This window comes from Larimichthys crocea, chromosome XII (assembly GCF_000972845.2).
Source record: "Larimichthys crocea isolate SSNF chromosome XII, L_crocea_2.0, whole genome shotgun sequence".
Classification (NCBI taxonomy): domain Eukaryota; kingdom Metazoa; phylum Chordata; class Actinopteri; family Sciaenidae; genus Larimichthys; species Larimichthys crocea.
The window spans coordinates 6505746-6532745 of record NC_040022.1 but is presented as its reverse complement, the minus strand read 5'-3'; the positions used below and the strand labels follow the sequence as shown (position 1 = coordinate 6532745).

Sequence of the window (27000 nt, the reverse complement as noted above, 5' to 3'; positions counted from 1 at the left end):
TTTTGACCAAAAAAATAAAATCTAGAAGTTGCTGTGAGGTTTTTCCATATTCAAGTTCATGTTTACACAAATTATCAAAGTACACAGTCCTTCATATCAAGGCTGCTACTTGCAAACTTAAGGAGAGGAAGGATAAATGTTAACTCAAGGTTCACTTGCCAACTTTAGCTGGAGATTTTTAACCCTCGTCTGAGGAAAGCTACGACGTTAAATTAAGACTTTTTTCGTCAAACCTCTGTGACCAAGGTTAAAATAGATTTTGCTTTTCCCTCAACTGACAAGTATTTTTAAGGATGTATTTATTTCTGGGGATTTGGGGTTTAAATTATCGGTTTTGTTAATGTTACTAGAAATTATTAACTGACAAAATGTTTGGAAACATGTCGGGACTGTTTTTCAGATGTTTGGTGTTAAGAGACAAATGCACAACAAAGGTCATGCTGGTTTCTTGTGTATATACAGTATGCTACTATTACTAACAATCATACTTAATCTATGCAGTGATGATTACTGCCAGAATTAAGCTATTTCAGGTCTTTAATTAAATCAAATAAGCCATTTTAAAGTCTAGAACATTTAAAGTAATGAAATAAAACTCAACAAAAAAAAAACAGGTTTTGATTTTGTTTTTAAAAGTTTTTAGAGTATCCTGAAATATTGTGGATAATGATCGTAGTAACGATATATGACTTACAGTACTAGTACAAGTTTGGACTCACCTTCTCATTCAATGTTTTTCTTTATTTTTTTTATTTTTCTACATTGTAGATTAACACTGAATACATCTAATCTATGAAATCTACATTGTAGATTAACACTGAATACATCTAATCTATGAAATAACACACGTAAAATTATGTAAATTCTGTATGCTAAAAAACAGAATATGTCTTATATTTTAGATTCTTTGTTGCCACCATTTGATGACAGCTTTACACACTCTTGGTATTCTCTCTTGTCTCGCACTTGTTGGCTGTTTTGCCTTCACTCTGTGGTCCAACTCATCTTAAACCATCTCAGTTGTGTTTAGGTCAGGTGATCTGAAGCAGCACTCCATTTGGAGTCATTGTCCAGTTAAAAAACAAATTATGGTCCCACTAAGCTTAAACTACATGGTATGGCATGTCGCTGCAGAATATTGTGGTAGCCATGGTTAAGGTGGTGGCCATTGGTTAAGTATGCTTTGATATTTGAAAGAATCACCAGCAATGCACCCACACACAGTCACACCTCTTCTTCCCTGCTTCAGGGTGGGAACCACACATGCAGATACCAGCTTTTCAACTATGAATTGTGGGGTCTAATATAATGTGTGTTAGTTCGTGGTTTCTGAGTCTGGTAACTGTAATGAACTCATCATCTGCAGCAGAGTTAACTCTGGTCTTCCTTTTCCGCAGCAGTCCTCATGCAAGCCAGTTTCATTGTACCATTGAAGGTTTTTGCAGCAGCTCTTGAAGAGGTCTCAACATTTTCTGCATTGACTGACCTCCACATCTTAAAGTAATGATGTCGTGTATTTACTGTACTGTAAACACTAGTTCTGAACAACAAAACTGATGGTCTGGAACACATTGAGAAGGCAAAACTAACTCTTGACCAAACACAACTTGATTTAGAGAATGCCAAAAAAGTGTGCAAAGCTGTCATCGAAGCAAAAGTTTGAAGAATCTAAAATATATTTATTTATATTTATATATATTTGTTTACATTTGTTTTGTTTACCACATAATGTGTTATTTGATAGTTTTGACGTCTTCAGTGTCAATTTTCAATGAGGAAAGTTTAAAAAAAGGAAAAACATTGAACGAAAAGTTGTGTCCAAACTTTTGACCGTCCAACTAATGATATTTGTTGTTGTTGTTGTTGTTTGTGTTAATTTATTATTCCTCATAAAGAAGACTGAGGTCAGACCTTATGTGTGTTCTTATGAAACATACTTTTGAGGCGTCGCCCTCATATTGAACGCTCACGCTGATTGGTCCAAACTGCCTGACGCGCATTTAAAGGAAGCCTGCAATTGGCCAGTCTCATCACCTGTCAGTTATATGGGCGGTACTACTCGCGGCCCAGGCTGACACGGAAGTGGCCGCACACTGTGCACGGAGCTGTCAACACAAAGCTGCAGCAATGTTCATCAGTGTGGCGATAATATTAGTTGTTTTGGTCATATTTATATTTAAATATGTCTTCGGCAGCTCCGGGCCCAATCCCTTTGAGACGGACAGCCGTGAACCGTTGAAGAAAATGGTTCACAACCGGAAGGAGAAAAATAAAGTTCTTAAACAAGGTGAGTCAGAAGAGCAAAGGTCAGAAAATATGTTGTTTAGGTTAGTTTGTCGGCTGCGAACACTGAACTGAAATTCATGCAATTAATAATGTGTTTAGTCAGCGCACCCTGAAGTGCAAAACTGAGGTTAAAATATTCAGATATGGAGAAGAACTGAAAAATGTGTCTGCGGGGGAGTTAACTTATTGTGCTGCAACATACTACAACGTATGGACATGGCTATGAATTTAACTATGCACTGAAATATTCCTATCAAACTAAAGTCATTCAGCATTTAATGCACTGAAAGTTAATTTTTAAAGTTTATTAAATATATATATTTATATAAAATAATAATATATTTTGCCTTATATTACTTCTTCCTTGGTTGTACCTAAAATATGAAATATGGTCCATATCAACTAAAGTCATAGCATTTAATGCATTGAAAGTAAGCCAAGTCTATTATATAATATATATAGAATATATATATATATATATATATATATATATAATTTTTTTTATTTATTTATTTTTTTCTTAAAAAAAACAAAATATTAAAAACCTTATCTGGTTCCAGATTCTCAAAGGCCGATTTCTTGCTTTGCTGTTTTTATATTGTTGTAAATTAAATATATTTTGGTATTTTATTGATTTAACAGATTGATAAAATGAAAAACAAACAATGAAAAGATTAATTTATGGTGATATATAATCATTACTGGCTTTTATTTATTTCAACTAGATAACAGTGCAAAGTTACAGTGGTCCTGAATCAGGATGTTTAAGTTTAACCCACCAAATAGTCCACCCTTGTGCTGCAGCCATGCTGTTGTTTGAGTGTTGTTTTACCCTTTCTTCAGGTTTTCTGGCCAGCAAAGTACCCGACAACCTGGATGCCATCATCATCGGCAGTGGGGCCGGTGGTCTCGGGCTTGCGGTGCTGCTGGCCAAGGTTGGAAAGAAAGTTTTGGTTCTGGAACAGCATGATCGGGCTGGAGGATGCTGCCACACATTCACTGAGAAGGGCTTTGAGTTTGATGTTGGTGAGATGGGCTCTTGTTTTTTAGTTTTTTAAATTTTTTTATGTGTCAGACCTCAAATTAAGAAGATTGTGAAGGTTTTAATGAAAATTAATTAAAACCACGTAAAAGTTGCACAGATGTGCCTCACTTCAGATGATGGGAATATTTCAAGAAACAATAAACTGACTTCCAACCCTGCTGTGCCCCTTAGGAATCCACTACATCGGAGACTTGCTGGACCACAAGCCTTTCCGCTGCATGCTGGACCAAATGACTAACGGACAGCTGCAGTGGGAGCCTCTGGAAAATCCTTTCGACCAAGTTGTGCTGGGACCTCCAGAAAACCGCCGCCAGTATCCCATCTACAGCGGCAGGACCCGCTTCCCAGAGGAGCTGAAAAAATGCTTCCCTGGTGAGGAGAAGGCCATCGACGAGTACATGAGGCTGGTCAAGGTGAGATGTTTTTGTGATCAGGTGCCTTTTCTCCCAGTGAACTGTGTGTTTAATAAACTTTAACACCAAGATGGTTTCGTTATCCAGACTGCATGCGGTGTTATCACTGATATCAAGGGTTTGTGAATCAAAGGTCGGATCATTTGGCTGCATTAGCTGTTATTACATAATTGTATCCAGACTGAGTTGCAACAGCGTTTTCAGCTGGACACAATCTGTGTCACTTTAACTTTCTTTATCTTTATGGAGTCAATTTAGTGAATCTGTTCATCTTTTTTGTTTTTTTAAAGCTGTTTGCAACAATCAGTTGATGGATGCATTTTGTGCATACTTCCAGTCTATAAATACTCTGCTTGTCCATTTCCCGTAAAAGTGAGCTTCCTCACTTCGCCCAATGTCCGGTGACTTTGTCAGTCTGTTTGAGCTTTCATCTGTTAGTTTACAGTCTTCATCTGTGTGTGATCTGTCTCCAGAAAGCTGGACGGGGCATTTGGCTCCTCGCTATGCTGAAGCTCTGCCCTGCCCCCTTGGCCAAGTTCATTGTCTACACCGGCCTCGCCAGGCGTTTGTCCTTCTTCTTCGAAATGGCTCCCCGCAGCCTGACAGACGTGGTCAACGAGCTGACGGAGAACAAGGATCTCAGGGCCGTCTTCACCTACATCTTTGGCACCTATGGTAGGACCAAGCCGCAGCTCTGTTGGTGTAATCAAGTTCTTCAGTTCTGCTCACGGTTTTTGTCTCCGTCTCTGATTTGCAGGTAACATGCCAAAAGATTCCAGTTTTTCCATGCACAGCCTGCTGGTCACTCACTACCTGAACGGTGCCTGGTACCCCAAAGGAGGAGCCACTGAAATTGCCTACCACATGATCCCCATCATTGAGAAGGCGGGTGGTGCCGTTCTGGTCCGAGCCCCAGTCAACCGCATCTTGTTCAATGATGCCAAGGAGGCTTGTGGTGGGTGTGATTTCCGCAGTTTTTCTTTACCCATCATGCATCTCATAAGTTACTCATACGTTTGTTTGTCTTCATGGTTTCAGGTGTGAGCGTCATCAAAGGACAAGAGGAAATACATGTCCATGCCCCTATGGTCATCTCTAATGCTGGCATCTTTAACACCTACCAGAAGCTGCTCCCCAAAGAGCTCCAGTCCATGCCAGGTTAGAGAAACCCTTGAGAAGCCTGGACTTGATATTCTTTTATATTTTTCCTTGTCAAGTGTGTTAAACTCACAATTATCTCTGATCTGCTCCTGTCATGCAGCTATCCAGAAGCAGCTGAGTATGATGAAGAACGGTGAAGGTGGCCTGAGTGTTTTTCTGGGTCTGACTGGAACGAAGGAGGAGTTGGGCCTGAAGGCCGACAACTACTGGATCTTCGCTGAGAACAATTTCGATGAACTGTACGTCTTTCGTCTTCAGTTGCCTGTTTAAGTTCTAAACCTGGTCACATCAACTCACCACGCAAATTACACAATAAATGTTGCGTGAAATAGTTGCGTTCATATTATGCGCACTAACCAAAGTCTTTTCTGGTCTATTATTTTAATAGTGTGGAGAAATACTTGAATGGGAAGCGGGAAGAATCTGCTACAAACGTACCTCTCCTGTTTGTCGCCTCTCCATCAGCTAAAGACCCAACCTGGGAGGAAAGATCACCAGGTACGGAGACATGCAACACGGCATGCAGCATGCACAGTGAAGCTAGGCTCATGCACGACTCATAGCAATTATCATTGTCACGTTTCTTCCTCACACCAGGGAAGTCCACCCTGAGTCTGGTCAGTTTTGCCAAATACGAGTGGTTTGAGGAGTGGAAGGACGACAAAGCGACTAACAGAGCTCATGAATACAAAGAGCTGAAACAGGCCTTCATTGACTCTATTCTGGAGGTTCTCCTGAGCATCTTCCCGAAGATAACCAGAGACAAGGTAACGTTTCCATCTGCTGCCTTCTGCAGACTCGGAGCACTAAGATTTATCACAAACAGCGTAGGTCTTTAAACCTTCTTTTTTCACCAAAACATGTGCTCATTCCTGTTTTTTGTGTTTGTGTAGATTGAGTACATTGATGCCGGGACCCCCATCACAAACACACACTATATCGGAGCCCCCAAAGGTGAAATCTATGGAGCGGATCATGGCGTCTCCAGATTCAGCCCTGAACTCAGCGCTACAGTGAGACCTCAGACTCCACTGAAGAACCTCTACCTGACAGGTCTGTGCAAGCATGGCATCGTCATCAGACACTGTGTGTATCATTCCTGACAGGACTTCATCTAAATATTTGTGTGTTTGCGCTGCAGGTCAGGATGTGTTTTTGTGCGGGTTCGCCGGCGCTCTCGCTGGAGCTCTCACCTGTGGTTCGGTCATTCTCAACCGCAACCTCCACCTGGACTCCATCGCCTTGGCCAAGAAAACAAAATTTGTGAATGCCAAACTTAAAGGAGAGTAACTGCATGGCAACATTCAGCTGAGTGACTGTTCACTGTAATTAATCAATACTACAAGAAGAAGTAACAAGGCTGTTGATCTTTCAACAGTCAGCCTGCGTTAATCAAAGCAAACATGACCTCAGTGCTTTTATAAACTATTCGCCACGTTGAAGTTCATCTTGTTGTGTTGTTTTATTCTAAAATATGTTCATTCTGAACTCTGTGCCTGCGGCGTTTGGCAGTTTGTAACAAACAATGCTCCCTTTTTAATATTAAAGGGTACAAACAATGAGCTGGGTGCAGTTTGGTGTATGGATTTTTCACAGTATTCATTTAACTTTGATACTTTGTCACCTGCTTTCGCAACCTGAATGTCACACCTCTGCAACTTGAGCACAGTGACAATATTAGGTGACGGATTCATCTGCAGCAATAGGAACGTTTTTAGTATGTTATCAGAGGGAAGTTGCTTCGAGAGAAGATGATGGTTCAGCAGCAATCCACCAATCACAGTGACGGACTGTAGCGACCTGTAAGCACGCATGACCATAAGTCAACTCAGAATATCTGTATGCTAAAAAGGAGGCCCAGTCCACCCTGAGAGTGATCATACCTGGTTGTTAAGGGCCGTGCAGTATGAAGCCTTTTTAGGTAGCCTATGTATTTGTCATATTTTTTTGGGTGAGGCCGTCTCAGCAAGTGTTGTATTGCAGAATTTACATACAGCTGTGTGTTTTCTGTTTTGCGGCTGTGGTTTAGGAAAGCAAATTTAATTACAGAAGATTCGTCTGACATCTCCTTCCAGACAGACACGAGAAGACACACATTCATTTTCTTAGAGTGTTGCATTTGAAGCATCAAGTTTTACATTTAATCACAATAATGATTTAGTCATATCCCCACACTTTTGGTCTTGACAAGCTCTGGAAATAAAATCCTGAGTCATCTTTGTATGAGACTGAGTCGAGACGTAGAAGCAGACCATGAAAATGTCTCCAAGACCAAGACTGATCTTGAGCACTACAACACAGGGAACGGGAAAAATAATAGATCTTCAGCTTCAGATGTGTATTCCTAAAATATCCTATTTAAATATAATTAAACAGATTGACTTTGCTAGTTAATAACTAAGATATAAAGTCTAAAATTTGTAAACAGACATTTGTTATTTACAAGCTCGGTTATCACTTTGTTGAAACGTCTCCAGACGCTTTTCATGTCTGATCTGTTTATCCACGTTGTTTACATGCACATCATGAACTCATGAACTCGGCACCTGAACGCAGCATGCGGTGGTCGCAGTGTGAGCTCTCTGATTAGTGGCTGAATAAAAAGGGGTGTGATTTCTCATAACTTTTTCTGATGCTTGCCTGCAGCGACATTTTGCTGCAGGCGGCGGCATGGAGGGCGAAGTGCGCTGTGCAGTCTGACGTGAAGTGGAAAAAATATTATTAATATTTTTATTCAGGGACAAAACTGAAAAAGTCAGCTCGTTCACTCTGCGTCACTGTGACAGGTGAGTAATACCTGCTAGCTTAACCTGCAAACCTCACTTTTTTTTTAATGTTAGCTAGCTTCATCTTTTCTCGACTTTTGAAGTGATGGAGGAGACATTTTTCTATGGACTGCTGTTTATGTGTAAAGCTCAGGTTAAGTTTTTATCCTGAATTAAGGAGCAGCGGCAGCATGGACGTCTGCGTCAAACCTTTGTGCTACGAGCTGCTGGCAGAGGTCGGAGTGGGCTCGTACGGTAAAGTGTATAAAGCCCGAGAGGCCGCAGGGAAGCAGCGACTCCTGGCGGTCAAGAAGTTCAATATCCGCGGAGACGCGTCGGAGGCCGGCATCCCCGCCGACATGATCCGCGAGGTGGCGCTGCTGCGTAAGATGAAGCACTTCAACCATCCCAACATAGTCAAGTAAGTAACTAAGTCAGTGGTTCTTAACCTTGTTGGAGGTACCGAACCCCAGCAGTTTCATATGCTCATTCACCGAACCCTTCTTTAGTAAAAAAATAAAATATGATTTTTTTACTGGTGCACAAAATGAACCGTGCATTAACATCACCTTGTTCAAATAACAAAACCAACACAGTGCATGAACTCACAACAACTTACCTCAGTGTGACTTCTGCTGTTGCCTTTGAGAGACCAGTTCAGATATGCGTGGCTTCACCTTGGCAAGTGCCAGTCTCATGTCATTTTCACAGCAAAGTCTGTTCCTTTTCTTAGTTTTTATGTCCAGCATCCTCGAAAACGATTGCTCACAAAGATATGTTGTAACAAATGGTATAAAAAATTCCAGGGCGGAGGCTCCACCGAACCCCTGAGACCGACCCCCGAACCCCTAGAGTTCGATTGAACCCAGGTTAAGAACCACTGAACTAAGTACTTTTACACAAGCAGGGTTCCGCTTTAGATACCAGTTACTTTACTTAAGATTTTTATTGTTGAGATTTGTGCACAAAGAAACACACAAAAAATGTAAAAACAATCCCAGATAGCAAAAATCTTTTGGCTTCGCTTTGGCCCAAATCTGGCTTGCATCTTGGCAAGGTTATAGGTGGATGTCTGGGCCATAAATGGCCCAAATTAGGAAAGCCAAAATCATACCAAAAGGGAGCCAAAATTCACCCAAAACAAATTGTGGACTTTGAAAATATAGCCATAAATGTCCCAGAAGAGCCCCAAATTAGCTGTTCCGGCTCGCGCCCAATCTTCTGGCATGCCCTAAACATGCCTTAACTCAGCCATATATTGCGGGCGCCTCCTTATCTATTATGGATAACCCTAATCATACCACAGTTAAGCCAAAAGGCTTTCTTAATGCCAAATGAAAGCCAAAAATGACAAATGTATGCCATAATACAGCCAAAATATTTGCTATCTGGGATAATTCGATTCACAGAATCGCAAAAAAAACATTTAATGGTTCCAGCTTCACAAATGTCAAGATTTGTGATGCTATTTCTCACTATTACCAAGATTATAACAATCGATCGATTTATGGAGAAAATAATCAGCAGATAAATACGTAACAAAAATAACCCAAACCCTCAAACTACAACAGTAAGATCCCGTGTTCACGTCATAATCATCTGTCATGACTAATGAGTTCTTTTAATACTTCAAGTACATTTTCCTATTTATACTTACAGTCATGACCGGAAATATTGGCACCCCAGCATTTCTGTTCTCCACTCACAAAAATATTGCAGTTTCCTTTGATATTTTCACGTTCATTTCTTCTGTTTGCATTGGAACAACACGAAACAAGTCAAGAAAAAAGGCCACATCTACGATATTTTACACAAAACCCCAGACAACCTCAACTTAATATTTGGTAGCACCCCCATTTGGAAAAAATAACTGAAACTATGCACACTTTACAGAACTTAAGTGAAGTTAATGGTCTGAATACTTCCCTCACCACTAGACAAATCCTCCCACGTTGAAGTTTAAAAGTTTTTGTTGTAACTGTTGTATGTAGATCGCTCACAGTTGTCCCTTGTGTTTTCTGATCTGTTCATTTGAATGTCCAGGCTGTTGGATGCGTCTGCTGTAGCAGTGGGCAGCAGCTTGGACCTCACTCTGGTGTTGGAATACATTGACCAGGACTTGTCCACCTACCTGTCCAAAGTCCCTTCTTCTGGACTGAGCCGTGACAGTGTTAAGGTGTGAACTCATCACCTGACTCATTGTAGCGTAGCTGCATGTGTTTAAGTCTTGAAAAGGCGACGATGAATGCTCACCCTTGACAGATTAATTTGATTTTTCTTTGCAGCATCTGATTCAGATTTTACCAGCGGACACTGACATACTCACGTGACTTCTCTGGCCAGACGTATGATATAAGGGACTGTACAAATCACTAACTCTTATCAGAAGAAACCTGCATCCTGCAGTATGGCTGCAAATGATCATTTTATTCATTAGTGATTAATCTCTTGACCGTTTTATTGGTTAAACAATGAATTGTTTGCTCCATAAAATGTCAGAAAATGAAAAATTGATCACGGTTTCCCAAAGCTCAAGTTGCTGTCCTCGATTGTCTTTCAACTAATTGATTAATCAGCTAATCGTTGCAGCTAATGTTGCTGAAATCTAAAATTCTAATGAAGTCCTTTATACACTGTTGAAGGCGCGTCCAGTGCCTGCACTGTGGGAGGGAGTGGTTGAGTGTTCGTTATGAACTTATACAGCTAGAATTTCCAGTTTGACCAGCATAATGTAAAGTCCTTGAAGTGGTGGAATGTAAACTTTAGTCTTTCTATTCTGTGCTACAATTTATTTATACTATACTTCTATTTATATACACTTATTTATACATTAAAGAAATAATAATAAAACATAAGAAATGATGTAAATACTACTGATACTGAAACTACTACATTAAAATGTTCTCACACTGGGGGAAATAAGTATTTAGCCTGCCAACATTTTTCAATAAACATGTTTGAAATGTAGATTTCCTCATTGAATGTAGACCAGACTGTGGACACTGATGGATTTCCCAACTCCTAAATGCTTCTCTCAGCACCATTGGGTTGAAGTTGAAGGAATATCACTATCCCATGACCACTTGTAAGATGTCTGTTCAGGCAGTCAGAAAGCACCACATGAATGGTTGTTACAAATAAAACAATGGTCAGTGCACTCCACCACCATGCTTCCCATGCATGATCACTCCGAAGGACTCCATTACTGAAGAAAAGGCGTGTTGAAGGCCGTTCGAAATTTGCTACACAGCATCTACTAACTACAACTGGTTCCAGAAGAGAAAAATTAAGGTGTTGGACCGGTCCAGTCGATCATCAGACTTAAACCCAAAAGAATATTTGTGAAAAGAACTGAAAATCACTTTATCTGTATAGTTTTATTGAGGTATCACCAACGTCTAAGAGAGACTGTTACTGTGCTGTCAGGTTGAGGTTCAAGGTTTGTCCTGAGATGCTCATATTGAATATAAACAGGGAAAACTTTTTTTCTAGTTTTTCATATCAAACATATTGAACTTTCATGTTTATAATGTCTATTTTTCATTGATTTATTCAGCTACTAAATCCAGTTTGATTTGAAACATGTTTGAATATGTTTGGATGAAAAGAAAAACGTGTGATTAATTTAGATTAATTAAACACAGAGCCTATAATTAATTTGATTATTTTTTTAAATTGCTTGACAGGCCTAGTAAAAACCATGTATGTAGTAAATGTTTGATAACAACAACAACAACAGTGTTTGCCTGTATTATTACAGAATCTAAATGTAAACAAATGACATTGAGTAAATAGTTTCGAGAGCTGTCCTACAAATTTTGCCTGAATAAAGTAAATAAAGTACTACAGCCAGTCTAGCAAACTTCCGAGGAGACACGTCCTTGGATTTGGACAGAATACTGAGTGCTGCTTTTCTGTCTGTACAGGATGTGATGGAGCAGCTGCTGCAAGGATTAGACTTCCTGCACACAAACCTGGTGCTGCACCGTGACCTAAAACCAGAAAACATCCTGGTCAGCAGCCGCGGAGAAGTCAAGATTGCAGACTTTGGACTGGCACGCATCTACACCTTCAATATCGCTCTCACTCCAGGTGTAAGCGACGCAATACGTGACCCCCTTTCATGTTTTATCCGCCGAGTGAAGACTGTTAAACGCTGCAGTAATTCACTTCTAAGACATTATGGAGTTTGTTTTTCTCGCATTTATTTAGCACTTGATTCTGTTCGTTCTCTGGCCTGAGGTGGAAAATGTTCTTTTCTCTCTTCATCCCCTTCTCTCTGTTCAGGTGGTGACGCTGTGGTACAGAGCTCCCGAGGTGCTCCTGAACTCCGTCTACATGTCCTCAGTGGACATGTGGAGCGCCGGCTGCATCTTCGCTGAGCTCCTTCTCTTGAGGTAAGCTGAGCTGAGTCTGTGTGCAGGAGATATGTGGAAACACTCTACTGTGCTGTTGTCAAAATAAAGATAAAGTCGCTTAAAGACATTTATTCTCCCACAGACCACTGTTTCAGGGATACACAGAAGCACAGCAGCTGCAAAAAATCTTTGAGTGAGTTATTTCTTCCTCTAAATCCTTGCACTACCAAGTACAGTTTACTTTAATTTGCAAGGAATTCACATTCCCTGTGTATAATAAAATGAATAAATAAGGAAACCTTAAAAACTTTGGCAAAGATGCTCAGTTCTTTGTTTTGCTGTTTGTCTGTCAGGGTGATTGGTTTGCCCAGCGAGGAAGACTGGCCCAAAGACAGCCCGATCTTGTACTCCATCAGCTGGGGAACAGAAGGCTCGTGCACCAAGCTGCTGCACAACCTGGGCCCGAATGAGCACAACCTCCTATCCGTGAGCAGATCTGTGTGTCTGTTTGTCATGACAACTCGCCAACGCTTACATGTCAAACCCAGAGTTAAGCGCTAAGAGAGAGGCTGACTTTGTTCAAGTTTTAAAGAAGTTTGGAACAGAAATAATAATTTTATACAGACGACATAGACCAAAAAAATCATGCTGATATGATTAGAGGTTTAACTGATGAATGTTACAGAAATTTTACAATTGATCAACATTATTTTGTCAGATAAGTCTACAGCAATGCTAGCAGCTCTGTTAGGCTCTACAGTGTAGCCCCAGTATGTGCCTCTGATAGATTAATATTAGGGCTGTCAATCGATTAAAAAAAATTAACTAATTAATCGCAAAAAATTCTGTAATTAATCGCGATTAATCGCGATTAATCTATCAATAAATGTATCAATAAATTAAATGCATTTTTCTGAGACTGAAGCTTATAATGAATATTTATTTATGTAAAATGATCAAATTAATGTAGAATAAACACAGAGAAAGTATATTTAAATTCATTCATTTTATTGGCTTAAGGTGCACATATGCACAGTGCAAACAGAAAAAAGCCAGAATGAGGAAATATACTGAGGAGTGCCACACTCCTGTAGTGTAGACTGGGTGTTTTGCTTTGAGGTGATATGTTAAAGTCGTGTTACTTCTGTGGAATTTAAATTCGGATTTGCAAACTGTGCAAATTGCCTTGTTTTTGTCCAACGAGCCGTCGGGCAACTTTTTAAAATGAAATGTTCCCCCTAAAAGTCCGTCCTTATCCATCTTTCCGCCATAGACTCTCCTTTAGTTAGGATAGATCATAGACATAAATACATAGACGCCGCATTGAGCAGGTTGGTCTGTTGCTGCGATAGGTTAACTCGTCCGCCATATTGGATGTGGCAGATCTGCCCGTAAACTAAAACAAGCAGGGCCGGTTTTAGCTGTGGGCAATGTGGGCGACCACACAGGGCGCAGTCTCCGTGAGGCCGTTAATGCCTCTTATACACCCATTCACACACACACTAATATATCTGGGAAACAAAGCTCTACTTTGCCACATCCAAAATGGCGGCCGCCACCGGAAGTAAACAAAACCGCGTTAATTGCGTTAATTTTTTTTAACGCGTTCATTTTTTTAAATTAATCGACAAAATTAACGCGTTAATTTTGACAGCACTAATTAATATACATTCATGTCACAGGGGTAACTCTGTTTCTCTAAAACATGATTAACAAGCAAAGTTTAAAAAACCCGCAAGGTCGTTTCCATCCAGGCAGAACATTTTACAAACGGATGCTTTGAGGAGTCTTCGTAGATTCAGATGTTTCTGGGCGACCTTATGGGACATTGCTGGTTAATTATCTTTTAGACAAACTGATGGTTGCCTCTGTGCCCTCAATGGGTAGTACTAAATACAAACAATGTTTCCCATGCACATTATGTGCACAAAGTATAGCTTTGTTTCACAGATGTTTGGACATTATTAAATTAGATTTTACCTGATGGAGGCACCAAACAAAAAGTAAACAATTACACTTCTACCCGAGAGAGACGTGAATCAAATTTCGTGAATCAAATGGCTGTTTCACTAAAACCCAAAACAGTCCACCTCATGGTGACGCTAGAGGTAAAGTCTGCAAGAATCATCCTCTGGGACCCATGAAATGTCTGTACAAGCCTTCAGACTTTAATCTGTCCAATAGCTGCTGAGATATTTTAGTGCGGGTCACCAGCTTTTCCATCCCCTGAGCCATGGCCATGGCTAAAATTAGCAAATATATTTACAACTTCACAAGTCTAAAGAGTTTCTCTGCATTTCATAGTTAAAAATAGATGTTTCTGATGTGCATTTGGCTGCTGGTTGTAGGTTTATTGCTAAGTATTTGAGAGTTTAGATAGTCAATAATTGATTTAAACCAAAAGCATCATCGAAGCAGCACTGAGATTACTTTTCTCCAAGTCATTTGTAAGGTGTGACATCTCTTTACCCACAGCAATGTTTGGCATTCAGGCCGAGCAGTCGCATCTCAGCTGCCAGAGCCCTGGCTCATCCTTTCTTCATGAAGCACTGAAGAGTATCAGTCGAATGCTGAGTGGAAGAAGAAGAACTTCAGCTCCTTCTGCTTCCTGCTCCACTCTACTGTCAGCTGTACTAACTAGCCTTGTGCCATAAAATCCACCGTAATAAACGCCTGCATCATGAGAGGCCGGTCAGGCTTCTGGGGACAACTTTACAGCTTTTGAACATCTGTAAATCAAAAACAAATTTTGTCCTGACTGTCTGATACAAAATCTTCAGCATAGTAAAGACCTGAGACATTTTTGACGGATTGCACCCTAACAGTTAAGTACTTCTTTGTTGTTGTTGTTGAGTGTTACTATTAAAAATATGAATTCTGTTTTGCTGTCAAACTACTGACACTGACACTATTATGAGCACCTTTACGTTGATGAGTTAGTATATGTTGTTTCACCCAAGCTTTTTTGTTCGAGACTTGTACGCTGATGGAATTTTTTTTTTTTTTTTTTAGATATTTATGGTGTAATGACAGGAACAGATTACACCTGTATTTAGGTTTGTATCGACCGATTACGATTACGAGATATTTCTCTACATGAGTTACACTGTTCATTTCTATAAAGAATTGTCTCTCAAACCGTCTCTGCATTTGAAATCATCCATGAATGATTAATTTTCATCTGGTGTCAACACATGGTTTCCCCTTGTAACTGCACAGTTTGAACAGCAGGGAGCAGTGCTGAAACAAACAACATTGAAAAGTGTTTTTAAAATGAGTTGTTATTCTATTTTAAATCTTATTCATCCTTAACAGACAAAATAACTCAACATAATTAGTATATTGAATATGCTTCTTTTATTCATTTATCTATTTTTTTTAGCTTTCATTTGGAGATTTTTAGACATCAATTAAATGCCAATGTAATTATTTTATGGTAGCACACAATGCACACAGCAGGATATTCATGGCAGCTTCATTATTTATGAAGAAACAGTGCTCCAGTGCTGTAACAATAAACAGGTTTTCTATGTCTCAACAACTTTTTAAGAATCAAGCAGCATGAAAGCTCAACATTAAATAAAGCAATTAAAAGTTAAATTTTGAGACATTGCCATACGTCTGGTCATAGGTTTAGGTGTTGGAAAAAAACATAAACATAAATTAAGTAAATGAGCTAAAACCCAGCTGATGTGAAGTGAACCTGGTTCAAACGTTCGCTCCAGAGAGACACAAAGCGAGAGCAACGTCCCTCGGCTGCTTCCTGGACAGTAGAAGGGGCGTACCACGGTTTGTCCATCTATTTATACTCTCCCCTCTTAATACGGAGAGCGCTCCACAGCTGCGACTCTGACTACATTTGGAGCGACTGTCCGTAAAGTGAAGGGCCAGTGGGGAGGGGAGCGCCGGTCTGAGGAAGGGCTGCGGCACCATTCATGCCCACTCCACACTGCGCGCAATGTAAGTACACATGTGACTTCATTCTACTTTTATCGTCTCTAATAACGAATTTAAAGTTGAAATAACTAACGAGGCGTCAGCTGGGATCAAGTTCTAAATATTTTATCACGTTAGTACGCTCATCTGCTGCCTGACCTGCTGGAGTTATGGCGTTAAGTTACTTTGTGAGGCTTGTGTGTTAAAGTTTTTTTTTTATGTAGTATTGTTTAAAAATGATTTAAAGGCAGTGATGGCTGTGCAGTTTAATGTTTTTTTGTTGTTTTTTTTTTGGTGTCGGAACGTGTTTTACGCAGACTTTACGCACCAATTACGCACGAATAAAACTGCAAGAACTCTCTAATTTTAATATCTGGTGTTTGTGAAAGTGCCTTACTCTTATTGTTTTCCACACAACTTCATTGTGGCTTTTAAAAAAACGTTTGAGTATCTTACTGTGTATGCGTCTGGGCATTAAGAAAGGTGTGATATAATTTGTTCGCACCATCTCCATCTTTGCCCAAGCCATTTGAAAAACGAGCAGTCTGACGTTCTTCGATGAATACTTGTCTGACGAATTCATCTAAATGATATGTGCGATGTAAAAGCTGCCATCAGAGCAGCTGCTAATTTGCTACATCCCGCTGGGAGCTAACAAGTGGATTATGGTGGTTGCATGAGGAGAAAGCTGTTCTTACTCTCTGCCCTGCAGCCACATGCCTTTAATGTAGAGATCAAGCAAAGGCAACAACAGTGACTGCAGCTGCTCATGTCAGTTTCAGACATCCTGGACAATGAATGGCGTTGTAGAAACATCCATATTCATGATGCCACATGTGCAATGGCATATTCAGTGAAAGTATGGAAGGCCTGTGAAGATTTGCCCTTGGATGGCACTCCATGGGGGGCTTTTACACAGGTAGCCTGGCCAGGATAGGTGTAATTGGTTAGAGGTTTTTTCTTGGCAAGCCTTTTAATCTGGTTTACTGTGCTGCTTCTGGACACTAAGGTGCTCTTCTTATGTAATATCTAACATGTCTGCAATAGAAAACTAACAATTAGTCTGTAAATATACCCAACACAGGTATATAATGAGATGTTGAAGGTGATATTTTTGGAGTTTTTGAGCAATTTATCTCCTTGTTTTTATATACTTAGCTCAGCACTAGTGACCTTTTGTTAAACCCTCTGGATATTTTTCATCTGAATATTATACCAATGTTGGGGTTTCCCTGTCTCGGTAAAATGGGTTCTGTGTGCTCATCCACCGGCTTTATTTCAGAGCTAGTGTCAACCCCTGTTGCCGGATTAGAAGGCCATGATCCCTGTTGAGCCTCGATGGCATTCTCCCGCTTGTCACATGACTGCTACTCTTTAAACAAGTGTGGCCACCCTCAACTCTTACTCATGTTCTGCCAGCAAAAACATAAAGGAGCGTGGCGTCAGTGAGACTGGAAGTGGGGGTGCTTGTGACGTGCTGGCCCAGGATAGGGAGGTGAGTTCTCCTGTTCCGGTTGGCTGACTCGTTTTTTTGTATGAAGTACATGCATGTTTTTAAGTGGTGACACAGAGCACCCATCCATCATCTCAGGGATCACTGAATGTTACAGTACAGCTCATTACAGTTCTGTGTGGTGTGGTCATTCTGGATCAAAGCTCTCCTGTTGACAAGGTCTGCAAATGTGGCCTTCAGGTCAGTCAATATGACTTTGTATCTGTATATTTTGGGTGTTTCTGACAGATGAAAGGCAGATCTAACATTCAGGCTCTCTAATGTGTTTAATCTGCATCTCTCTTGTTCTGCTCACTCCATATTTCTTTCCAGTGGTTTAAAAGAAGCAGCAGATACGCTAAAATCAACTTAAAGCTTGCGTCTTTTACTTTGTGAACTCTACTGCCACCAGAAGCACTCAGGCCTGTTGCAGATCCATCTGCTGTACTAAGTCCATGGCTCACATCTCTTTGTTCCAGCTCCATTGTGCTTCCTGCATCAGGAATGCTGACAGTCACAGTTTTGGAAAGCACACGGACACATATGCAAACACACATTTATGTGGGCGCACACAGCCGCTCATTTGCGAACCTAGCTGATGGTTAGCTGCTGTCTTTGAATGCAAATCGTCTCATATCAGTACTATTTATATGTGGTTGACAGCCTCAGGCTTTGCCAGTGTTGTTTATTCACTTCCAGGCAACCATGTTGCCAACAGAGACTTTTTTTGGCTCCTACTGTACTGTATGTGTGAACGTTGCCTGGGAACATGACATAATTCCGATCATCATGTGTATTTGAACATATTTGATACCACAGTTAATCTGTTTTTGACAGATAACATACTTTCTGTTGACATATTACAGTCAAAGTAGCTGACTAGCTTATGAGATAATATTTGAATATGAACACAGTGACTTGTTCCACTTCGGTTACATCCAGGGTTGTGGAAAAGAGCAACAAACCTGCAGACTCAGTGCCACAGAGGCCCTGGACCCAGAGTGGAGCTGAGCTGCTGGGGTGTTGAGTTTCAGTGCAAGGGGAGATTCCTGTATGGCACTGCAGGCTGGTACAGGTCATCTTACATGGACTTAAGCAAGAGGAGACAAGAGACTTAAATGAATGATGCACTTTTAGAAAAATGGACCTTTTCTTGGAAGACGAGTACAGACGGCTAAAGGACACGTGAGTGATGTGTTTCTGTTTGTTATTCCTCTTTCAGGAGCAATGTCTCACCCATCAAGGAACCTGCAACCCCTGACTAGTGGACGACTCTCAGCAAACAAAGTCTTTAGGTCCAATGGAATCTGAATTTTACTGGAGGAAAATTTGGCTCCCGTGTTCTGCTTTCTGTCCATAAATGCTTTGCAACAACTCAAGGAGAATCGACTGAATTCTTACTGAGGGGGACATGGACGCCATGGAGAACCCAGTCCTGGAGCCGAGATCCGAGCGGATCGCACGCTATAAAGCTGAGAGGAGGCGGGAACTGGCTGAGCGCTATGGCAACATGGAAGAGCTGCCGACCAAGTGGGTGAGGAGGGACGGGAAAGAGATGCACGACCTGGCGACCCAAGCCCACGGAGGGACACTGAATTCAGATGGCCTTGACGAAAGAGTTAACGGGAGGACGCGAGGGGTTACAAATGGATTAGATGCAGAGTCTGCGGATTTCAGCTACTTGAGGAGGTGAGTCATGAATGGAGTAAGGTTGGCTTGTGCGTAAAGTAATGCAAAAATCAGAGCTGGAAACTCAAAAATGTGTCTGCATGGGAGCATAAAATCTTTTTTTTTTTTTTTACAGTGAGCCCTCAACACTAACTGAAGAGGGGTTTTTTTTTATGTGGTGTAGACACTGCACATTGTCTGGAGCCTGGATGTTGAGCAGAGCAGGTGTTTTGAGCTTAATTTGTCCAAACACCAATAAAAGCAACATGCCCGCTTCCTCACCCCAGTGACACCTGTCACCTGCTTCAACCTTTTTTCACCTTGACATCAATACAAACTATAGGTGTCCTAAAATAGTGTAGCATCTTATTGATGTCTTCACTGTGGGGATTGAAACCAGAGAGGAAAAAGGATTTTGTGTAGTTGTGTTTTGAGTACGAGTGAGTTGCATGTCTGATCCACCTCTTTTTGTTGTAGTCACTGCTACTGAACATCTTTCTTTCAATTTAACTCCAATTTAGGTCATAATTTTAGAACTTATATGTGAGAAGCTGGAAAGGAAATCAGTTTATAATCAAATATGGGATATTTAATATACAATATATACATAATTTCTGCATTTGAAAGCAGAGAACGGTGTAAATCACCCCCATTCATTGATCCAAGCAGGTTATTCTTTGCTTCTCTCCAGTGACCTTTCAGACTTTTCTTAACTTCACCAGTTGCTCTGTGGCCTTTGTTGCTAATTAAAACTGAGAGGTCTAAATCAGTGGGTCCCAGCAGGGAGTTTTAAAGCCAGTCTGATTCTTCTTATGCATTTGGTTGGTACTCTCCCAGCGTAACACTTTTCCCATCATGTGGTCAGAGAGCTTCCTCCTGGAGCTAAAACAGAGAGCTGGCAGCATCTTTTTTCTCAGAAAAAAAAAAAAAAAAAAAGTTGTTGGCACCTCTTCTTTCTTTTTTTCACGATCCGAGCTGCGCATTGTTTTGGCAGCTCTCGATCGAAAGGTTCAGCATTTGTACTCTTGTTTCTGAGAGCGTTCCTCTCCCCACGTTCCCCAATCCTGCATCCTCACCTCCCTTCCCCTCACTCCCGCCCCCCTCCAGGCAGGGTTCCCAGGACTCTGCCAGCATGCTGAGTGGGGAGGGGTACCACGTCCCTATTGGACTCGATGCCCCGCAGCTCCACACTCGGGTGTCGGTGGGCCAGTTGAGAAGTGCCCTTCTGCAGCAGACGGGGAACGGAGCTCAGCCCGAGAAAGTGTATGATCACCTGCATGTGTGTGATCCAGACTGACACCATCAGCCTGTGTACCTCTGTGACAATATTTGTCTTCGCCTCATCAACTTCTTCCCTTTCCTCCTCCTACTCTTTGTTTGTTTGGATACCAGTTGTCCTGCCACGTCCTCTCTGGATCTGGCTGTGAAACCGGGCTCAGAGGGGGGCCGGCGACGCACGCGGCGTTACCTCCCCGGTGGGTCAGGTGGCGGTCGTAAGACCAGCGAACGCTTCAGGACACAGCCAATCACAGCCAATGAGATGGAGGAGAGCAGCGGGTAGGGGCTGTGTGCTGTAGTCTTGATGCAGTGGAGGCACAAGATGCTGTTTGCAGTGTTTTTCTGACGTAGTTTTGAAGTAGTGTGAGACATTTGACAAGACCTACTTACATTTAGTCATTCTGAATGTGCTTTGTTAGAGCGTTTTCTCATCACTAATAAAAATGCAGGTGTGGCAGGTACAGCCTTTACATAAATACCCACAGAGGGGTGTAGTTTGCATGTGTTTGGCCTCCGTCATGACCTCCACAGTGCTTCTTTACTGAGCATGCAAATATGACACAGTAGCTTGATTGCTCGAGCTGCATACTGAAGCACAAAGACGTGCATTGTAAGCTCGAAGCAGGATCTGAAAGAGAGTGCTGCAGGAGCCCGGAGATATAAGTCCACATCAGCTGCCTGTTCATATTTCATCTGGTGACCTCATGTTTCACCTCTTTTCACTCTTCCAGGCTGTTGGACGCAGAAGAAGAGGAGAACTGTAAAGGTAAAGCCGTGACAAACAACTTAACACTGACTACACAGTGATGTAATGCGAGAAAGGGGATAGAATATCTCACATGAGATGTTAAAGGGCGACAGAAGGAACGTAAACATCAGAAAAATAAATAACATTCCGTCGCTCACAAAACAAATATTTGGAGTGTGCGTCCAACAACACAGTCCCCTCCTTTAAAAAAACTCATTTCATAACTCGTGAAATAAATCAGGTTATATTTTTAGGCTCACAATAGTTCATCTCCTCAGCGATGACAGATTTACACCTCACAAAAACCATGTGAGTGCAGCTCCACTGGGAGAGTCCCACCCCGAACCCCAACCATAAAAAGATTACAAGCGAGTCTTTGCAAAGATTTACTCACCGAGAATTTTCACCACAACTACAGAAACAAGAGGCCGCCGTAAATCTAGTTTTTATTGCCGTCTGGACGTGCTTCAGCATTTTTTTTCTGCTTCTGCTTATGAACTCTGCAAATACAAAATAATTTAAGGCTTAAGATCAGATTTCCAAAGTGTTTTCTAAAATGTGGCACAGAAATCTGAATGAATTTCCTATTGAAGCTCATTTTACATTTAAAGTACTGTTTAATTATCTAGTGTACACAGGATATTAATCGAATACTGACTGGGTGCTGTATATTATTTAATTAAAAAAATGAAATATTGATATCATCTTAATAATACACACAGGATAGTATCACCTCATAAAATAAATAATAAATAAATCATTTCTGTTTCTTTATGCTCAGTGTAACTGTTGTACACTTTCGTACAGTTATCAGTATAGACACTCATATTTAAGTGTAATCTATTTGCCAAAAAAAGAAACAACACACACTAAAATGAACTTGCAACCTTTCTAAATTTTAGATATTGTTATCATAAATGATTTTGATTATTGTTTGTGCATCGTATCGCTGTGATAGCTTTGGTACCTGTATGTTCGTATGAGGGAAGAAGTATTAGAGGTAGCTTTATTATTATTATTATTATTATTATTATTATTATTATTATTATTATTAACAAGGATGGAACAATGTAATGTTGATAACAAAATGAAATTATTTCATGATTTATTTTTAAAATAGAAAGAAGAAAAGAAGAAAATGATGGGAAGAAGTGTGTGTTTTTATAGCTATCACTATAGAATAGTTGATATTTTAATATCTCATGTTAATATGACTATTAAATACTGGACTATAAAATAAACAGCATCTGTCATTAAAGGATGTAGTCTTTTGTTTGTACTTATTATTACTCTTACAATGTAATTAAATACGTATGTACTTATTAAGTATGTTCTAGGTAATCCCCGCATGTACGTAATATTGACACTGTAACTGAGAGCTGTTATCTAAATGACTTTTATCCTCGAACTGATAGCTGGTTGAATGCAGTCCTGCTGCCATTGCATCTTAGTGTTGTTCAGAGATGGTGTGTTATTTTATTATAATGGACTATCAGGAGAAAATTAAGTTTGATTGACAAAAACAAAACATATTCTTCACACCTGTCTGTGGAGGAAGAAGTACTCAGGACACAGTATAAAAATACTACTACTGTCTTCAAAATCCTACTGATGTAAAAGTACACTATCATCAAAGTGTACTTAAAGTATCAAAAGTGAAAGCATTATTGTTTTTTGTTTTTTTTACTGTTGAGGAAGTTTTCATTTCTTTATACACAGACAGGTTTCAGTCCAGTAGTTCCCAACCTAGGGCTCAGCCCCCTTCAAAGGGTCACAAGATAAATCTGAGGGATCATATTTTAAGAAGATTTTAACTTTTGCTACCAAATTATTTGGACTTTTGTCTAATCTTTACTTTTTTTCTTAAGTATTAGATAATTTTCCCTCTATTGGACTCAATCAGTTACTTAAATTAAACCATCTGAGAAGTTTAGAGGGGAAACTTTTAACAGTTCATAGACAGGGACCCAAACACTGAATTTAACAATATGTTATTGTATTTTATATGATCATCATGTGCCTAATAATGTACAATATTAAAATGTAATACAGTTACTATGTGGCAGATGAATGTGGTGCAGTAAAAAGTATAAAGTAACAAAACGTGTACTCAAGTGCAGAGTAAATGTACTTGGTTACTAAGTCTCAGTCTCAATTATCATGTTTATATGTGAATGTAATGACCTGATGACCTGATGATGTCTTTTTTTTTTCTCCACAGCTGATGTGAAAACAGACGACAGAGCCAAGATGAGTGTGGCAGCCAAGATGTCTTTGTTTAAAGTGAGTCTATGTTTGTCTCTGTGCTGAAACAGGATCCTTATTGCTATATTCATGACCTCCTCATTTTCTGCTGCTAAAAATAATTCTGTGTGGAGATCGTGGCAATTCCCTGCTTCTCCATCTAATGTGATGGAGACATTCATGTTTACTCATGACAATTAAACTGTTATCAGGATGTCACATCCTTCACGAACTCGTCTAACCAGAATCACTGCCAAGATAAAATGTATCCAGTGGTACTTAAGTAAAAGTATGTATCAGCAGAAGGACTCATTGTGTTTCTCTATCTGCTGCATTAAAGCAACATTAATTGGTATTTTTATGATTTACATTTCCAGTTTCAGTGTGTGTAATAGCACTGTGGTAAATATGGATAGCTGTACATGTATTTGTAAAGATTGTAAAGAGTGTCGGCAACTTTTCTATCAAGCAAACATCAAAACCAGGTCAACAACACAACTGGCTAATATTACTTACTAGTCCAACAGCAGTCAGCCCAGCTCCTCGTCTGTCTTTTAACCTTTTATTTCACCAAGCTCTCGCCAACAACTAAAAGTCAGTCCCAGATTTACTCTTGTCCAGTGGCCTTTTTCTCAGTCACTCTCTACTTTTTTCATCTTAGCTACCTCCATCAACGCCCTCCTCGTCCTTTTCGCCCCTGTCATTATGTCCAAAGAAGCTGGTGAGCTCGGTTACATTGCCCAGCTCCAGTTCTCAACACTCATTCCAGGTTGTCCAAAAACACCTGTGGCACAAACACTCACATTCCCCCAGTACTCTGTGCTCACAGTCTGGGCAGCCCTGGCTAACAAACTGAGCTGACATTATCTAACAGCAGCTACAGTTCTGCAGCAGTTTACAGGAAACTATGATTGAACCCTCTGAATGAGTTGATGCACAGCAGCTGGAGGACATCAGAAACCACTTTCTCCATAAAATATGATCCACTTCCATCAAAATCAGTGAAATGGTTGATGTGTGTGACTTAGTGCTGTAAAATGCCGCGTGCCTCTCGTGAGTGATCGTACCCAGTGCACAAAGTTAGTGCAGAAACAGACATATGGTGACGGAGATACCATTCACCTGATTACAAATCAGTGTAGCAACAAAAGGATTTAAAATCTGTTATTTTAAGGTAGAAAATTTAAAGTTGCTTTAAGGTTTTTTCTTATATACTGTAGTGTATGTACTGTATATACTGCTGTAAAAAGTCAGAAAATCATCTGTTTCCTGACTTTTTCTGCATAGAAATAGTTTATTTATATTAAGAAGTAGAAGAATAAAAATAAATTGTGATCGTTAAAGTAACCAGTAACTAAAGCTGTCAAACAAACGTAGTGGAGTAAAAAACTGTGATGTGGAGTGGAAGTATAAAGTTTGTTTAGTTACCTTCCACCACTGAATGTATCGAATCATTAAACATGACAATTAAAAGCTCGTGTTAGGGGCTGCTAATAGAAATGTATTGAACAGCTAAAGAGAAATCCATCATCGACAGTCACCTCAGCTGCTCACCTTACAGTCTGAGACGTGTGATGAGTCAGTGCTGAGCACGCAGAACACAACCTGATCATGTTGAGGGATATGACTGGTCAAACAGGTGCTCTGGATCCACAGTTTAGTTTAATGCTGCAGTGTGTATTTATTAAAAGAAAGACTAAATTTAAAGAGAGTGTTTAAATACACATCTAAAACTGCCCTCGTGTTTTTTCCTGTCTCTACACTGAAGCTGATTTTCTGACATTTCTTCTCAATCTCCTGCACATTTCTATGAAGTCATGAAGCACCAGGTGAAAATGGTGCAAAATACTGTATTGCCATTAACAACCATGGCTGAGGCGTTATAATTAGCCTGCTTCTCCATGTAGGCAGGCGGGGAGGTAACTGAAGCCGGCACAGCTCTGGTTACACTGTGACCTGTTGGGCTGGCATCCTATCCATGGAGCCAAGACGCTCCACCTTACAGCTCGCTGCTTTATTCACCAGCTATCCGAGCCGCTTCCCCTCCCTCCATCTGTCCATACAAATAGAACAGGAGACATCAGGAGAGGGAGTTTTCACTGCCATTTTTGTGGTCACCCCTATTACTTATTTAGCAGGTGGAGGATGTTAATTGAGGGCTGCTATTTGACCTGAACGTTGGGGTCCACCTGTTGTGGTGATGTGTTGATATTAACGTATTCCCTGCCTCCTCTGTAGGAGCTCGAGAAGTCTGCCGCCCCCGAGGCCTCGGCTTTACTGAAGCCTCGCTCTGGCAGTGTCTGCCATGAGCGCAGGGTACGCCGTGGCAACGACCATCGCTTTCTGACTCAGCCAATCACCTGTGAGGAAATTGTGGCAATCAGGTGGGCAAGCCCAGTGGAAAGATACTAGGTTTACATACATATATAGAAGCATATTTCATGCACAATTTCATGGGCTTTGTGCAAACTAATATTAGGATGGTGCAAATTTAGACATCTGACAGATGTGTTGTTTTTTAATCTTTGGGGGGATGACCTTCATGTGTTTAAACTGGCATTGCTCCCATAGAAATCATAGGACAAAGCCAAAACTAACAATGACATCAATCTTTAAAAACAGATCACAAATATACTGTGTAGTTTCATTTTTCATTTCAATTCAGTCTGAAGTAAAAATAGAATTTACTGGGGACTATTTTCAGCTGTGGGTTAATACACATTTGGTGACTATTTACAGCAGCGTTCTTGTTTGGTTCACTTTAAGGGGTTTTAAAATCAATTTTAGGGGTCACAAGACGATTAACAGGATAAGGAAGCAGAATTTTTTTTTATCTGCGAAGCAAAATTATATATATATTTTTGACTTGTATCTAAATTTGACTTAAAAAAAAAATACTGCATAGTTTTACCTTGCAAGGTAAAAAGGCATCTTATAATGTATTATGATTGCTTTTAATTAATTAATTAATTAATTTCCTAAAGTAGCTGGACACTTATTAGCAAACGTTACCTAAACTGGTGTGGGGACTATTTTCAGCAGTGGGTTAATACACATTTGGCACTTTAATGAGTATTTCCATATCAGGGCAGTGAATGTGGAATTGACTCATATTAAGTTATATTCAGAAACTACAGTGTGGCTCACTGGTGTGTTTTTGGACAGTAATGGATCTCTGTGGTACAGAGGAATATCAGAGTTTGGCTACATGGACAGCATAAGATCAATTAATTATTGGTTTTGGACTTTATTTTATTAAAAATATAGAATATCACCAACCACATGTACTCATGTTTCTCTGCAGCGCTCCCAAACCAGCACCACCAGTAGAGTCCCAGTCTGTACAGGCTGAACCAGTGGAAGATGGTGATGAGAGCTGCAAGCTGAGCATGAGTGAAAAGCTGGCCCTCTTCAACAAACTGTCCCTGCCGGGTAGTCAGGGGGCCGGCCCTGCTGACGGGCCCCCAGAGCGACGGAGGCAGAAGGGAGCTCGGTACCGCACACAGCCCATCACTGTGGAGGAGGTCAGCCTGGTAAGAAGACAACACAATAAAGACTATAAACTATACTTATATTACATGTTTCAACACTAAAAAGCTGTGTCTA

General features: G+C 40.4%; 3 protein-coding genes across 9 annotated transcripts in view; all 3 read left to right on the top strand.

Moving 5' to 3' along the window:
* The first annotated feature begins 2052 nt into the window (after nt 1–2052).
* Nucleotides 2053–6467, top strand: retsat.2 (retinol saturase, tandem duplicate 2). The gene is made up of 11 exons (XM_010740302.3): nt 2053–2287; nt 3130–3312; nt 3503–3744; nt 4218–4419; nt 4502–4699; nt 4783–4902; nt 5006–5144; nt 5294–5403; nt 5503–5672; nt 5799–5958; nt 6047–6467. The coding sequence occupies exons 1-11, from the start codon at nt 2128–2130 to the stop codon at nt 6193–6195; spliced, it is 1833 nt and encodes a 610-aa protein (XP_010738604.3). The 5' UTR covers nt 2053–2127; the 3' UTR covers nt 6196–6467.
* Nucleotides 6468–7480: 1013 nt separating this feature from the next.
* On the top strand, nt 7481–15188 carry cdk21 (cyclin-dependent kinase 21). 3 transcript variants are annotated; one of them, XM_027284824.1, is made up of 8 exons: nt 7481–7691; nt 7855–8091; nt 9714–9846; nt 11597–11764; nt 11958–12067; nt 12171–12221; nt 12382–12514; nt 14504–15188. In XM_027284824.1, the coding sequence occupies exons 2-8, from the start codon at nt 7862–7864 to the stop codon at nt 14579–14581; spliced, it is 903 nt and encodes a 300-aa protein (XP_027140625.1). In that variant the 5' UTR covers nt 7481–7691; nt 7855–7861; the 3' UTR covers nt 14582–15188. The 3 variants fall into 3 exon arrangements, with proteins under 3 accessions (XP_027140625.1, XP_027140624.1, XP_010738615.2); XM_027284823.1 differs by having other exon boundaries at nt 7852–8091; XM_010740313.3 differs by having other exon boundaries at nt 7849–8091; nt 14504–15187.
* Nucleotides 15189–15875: 687 nt separating this feature from the next.
* Nucleotides 15876–27000, top strand: part of svilc (supervillin c) — a 25285-nt gene continuing 14160 nt past the window's right edge. For 3 of the 5 annotated variants that reach the window (XM_027285549.1, XM_019258731.2, XM_019258730.2), the window contains exons 1-8: nt 15876–15988; nt 18679–19145; nt 20232–20387; nt 20517–20681; nt 21134–21168; nt 23372–23433; nt 25633–25778; nt 26699–26927. In XM_027285549.1, the coding sequence (XP_027141350.1) occupies nt 18868–19145; nt 20232–20387; nt 20517–20681; nt 21134–21168; nt 23372–23433; nt 25633–25778; nt 26699–26927 (1071 nt within the window). In that variant the 5' untranslated portion in view covers nt 15876–15988; nt 18679–18867. The remainder of the gene's footprint in view (nt 15989–18678; nt 19146–20231; nt 20388–20516; nt 20682–21133; nt 21169–23371; nt 23434–25632; nt 25779–26698; nt 26928–27000) is intronic. The other 2 variants (XM_019258732.2, XM_019258733.2) reach the window with 2 other exon arrangements.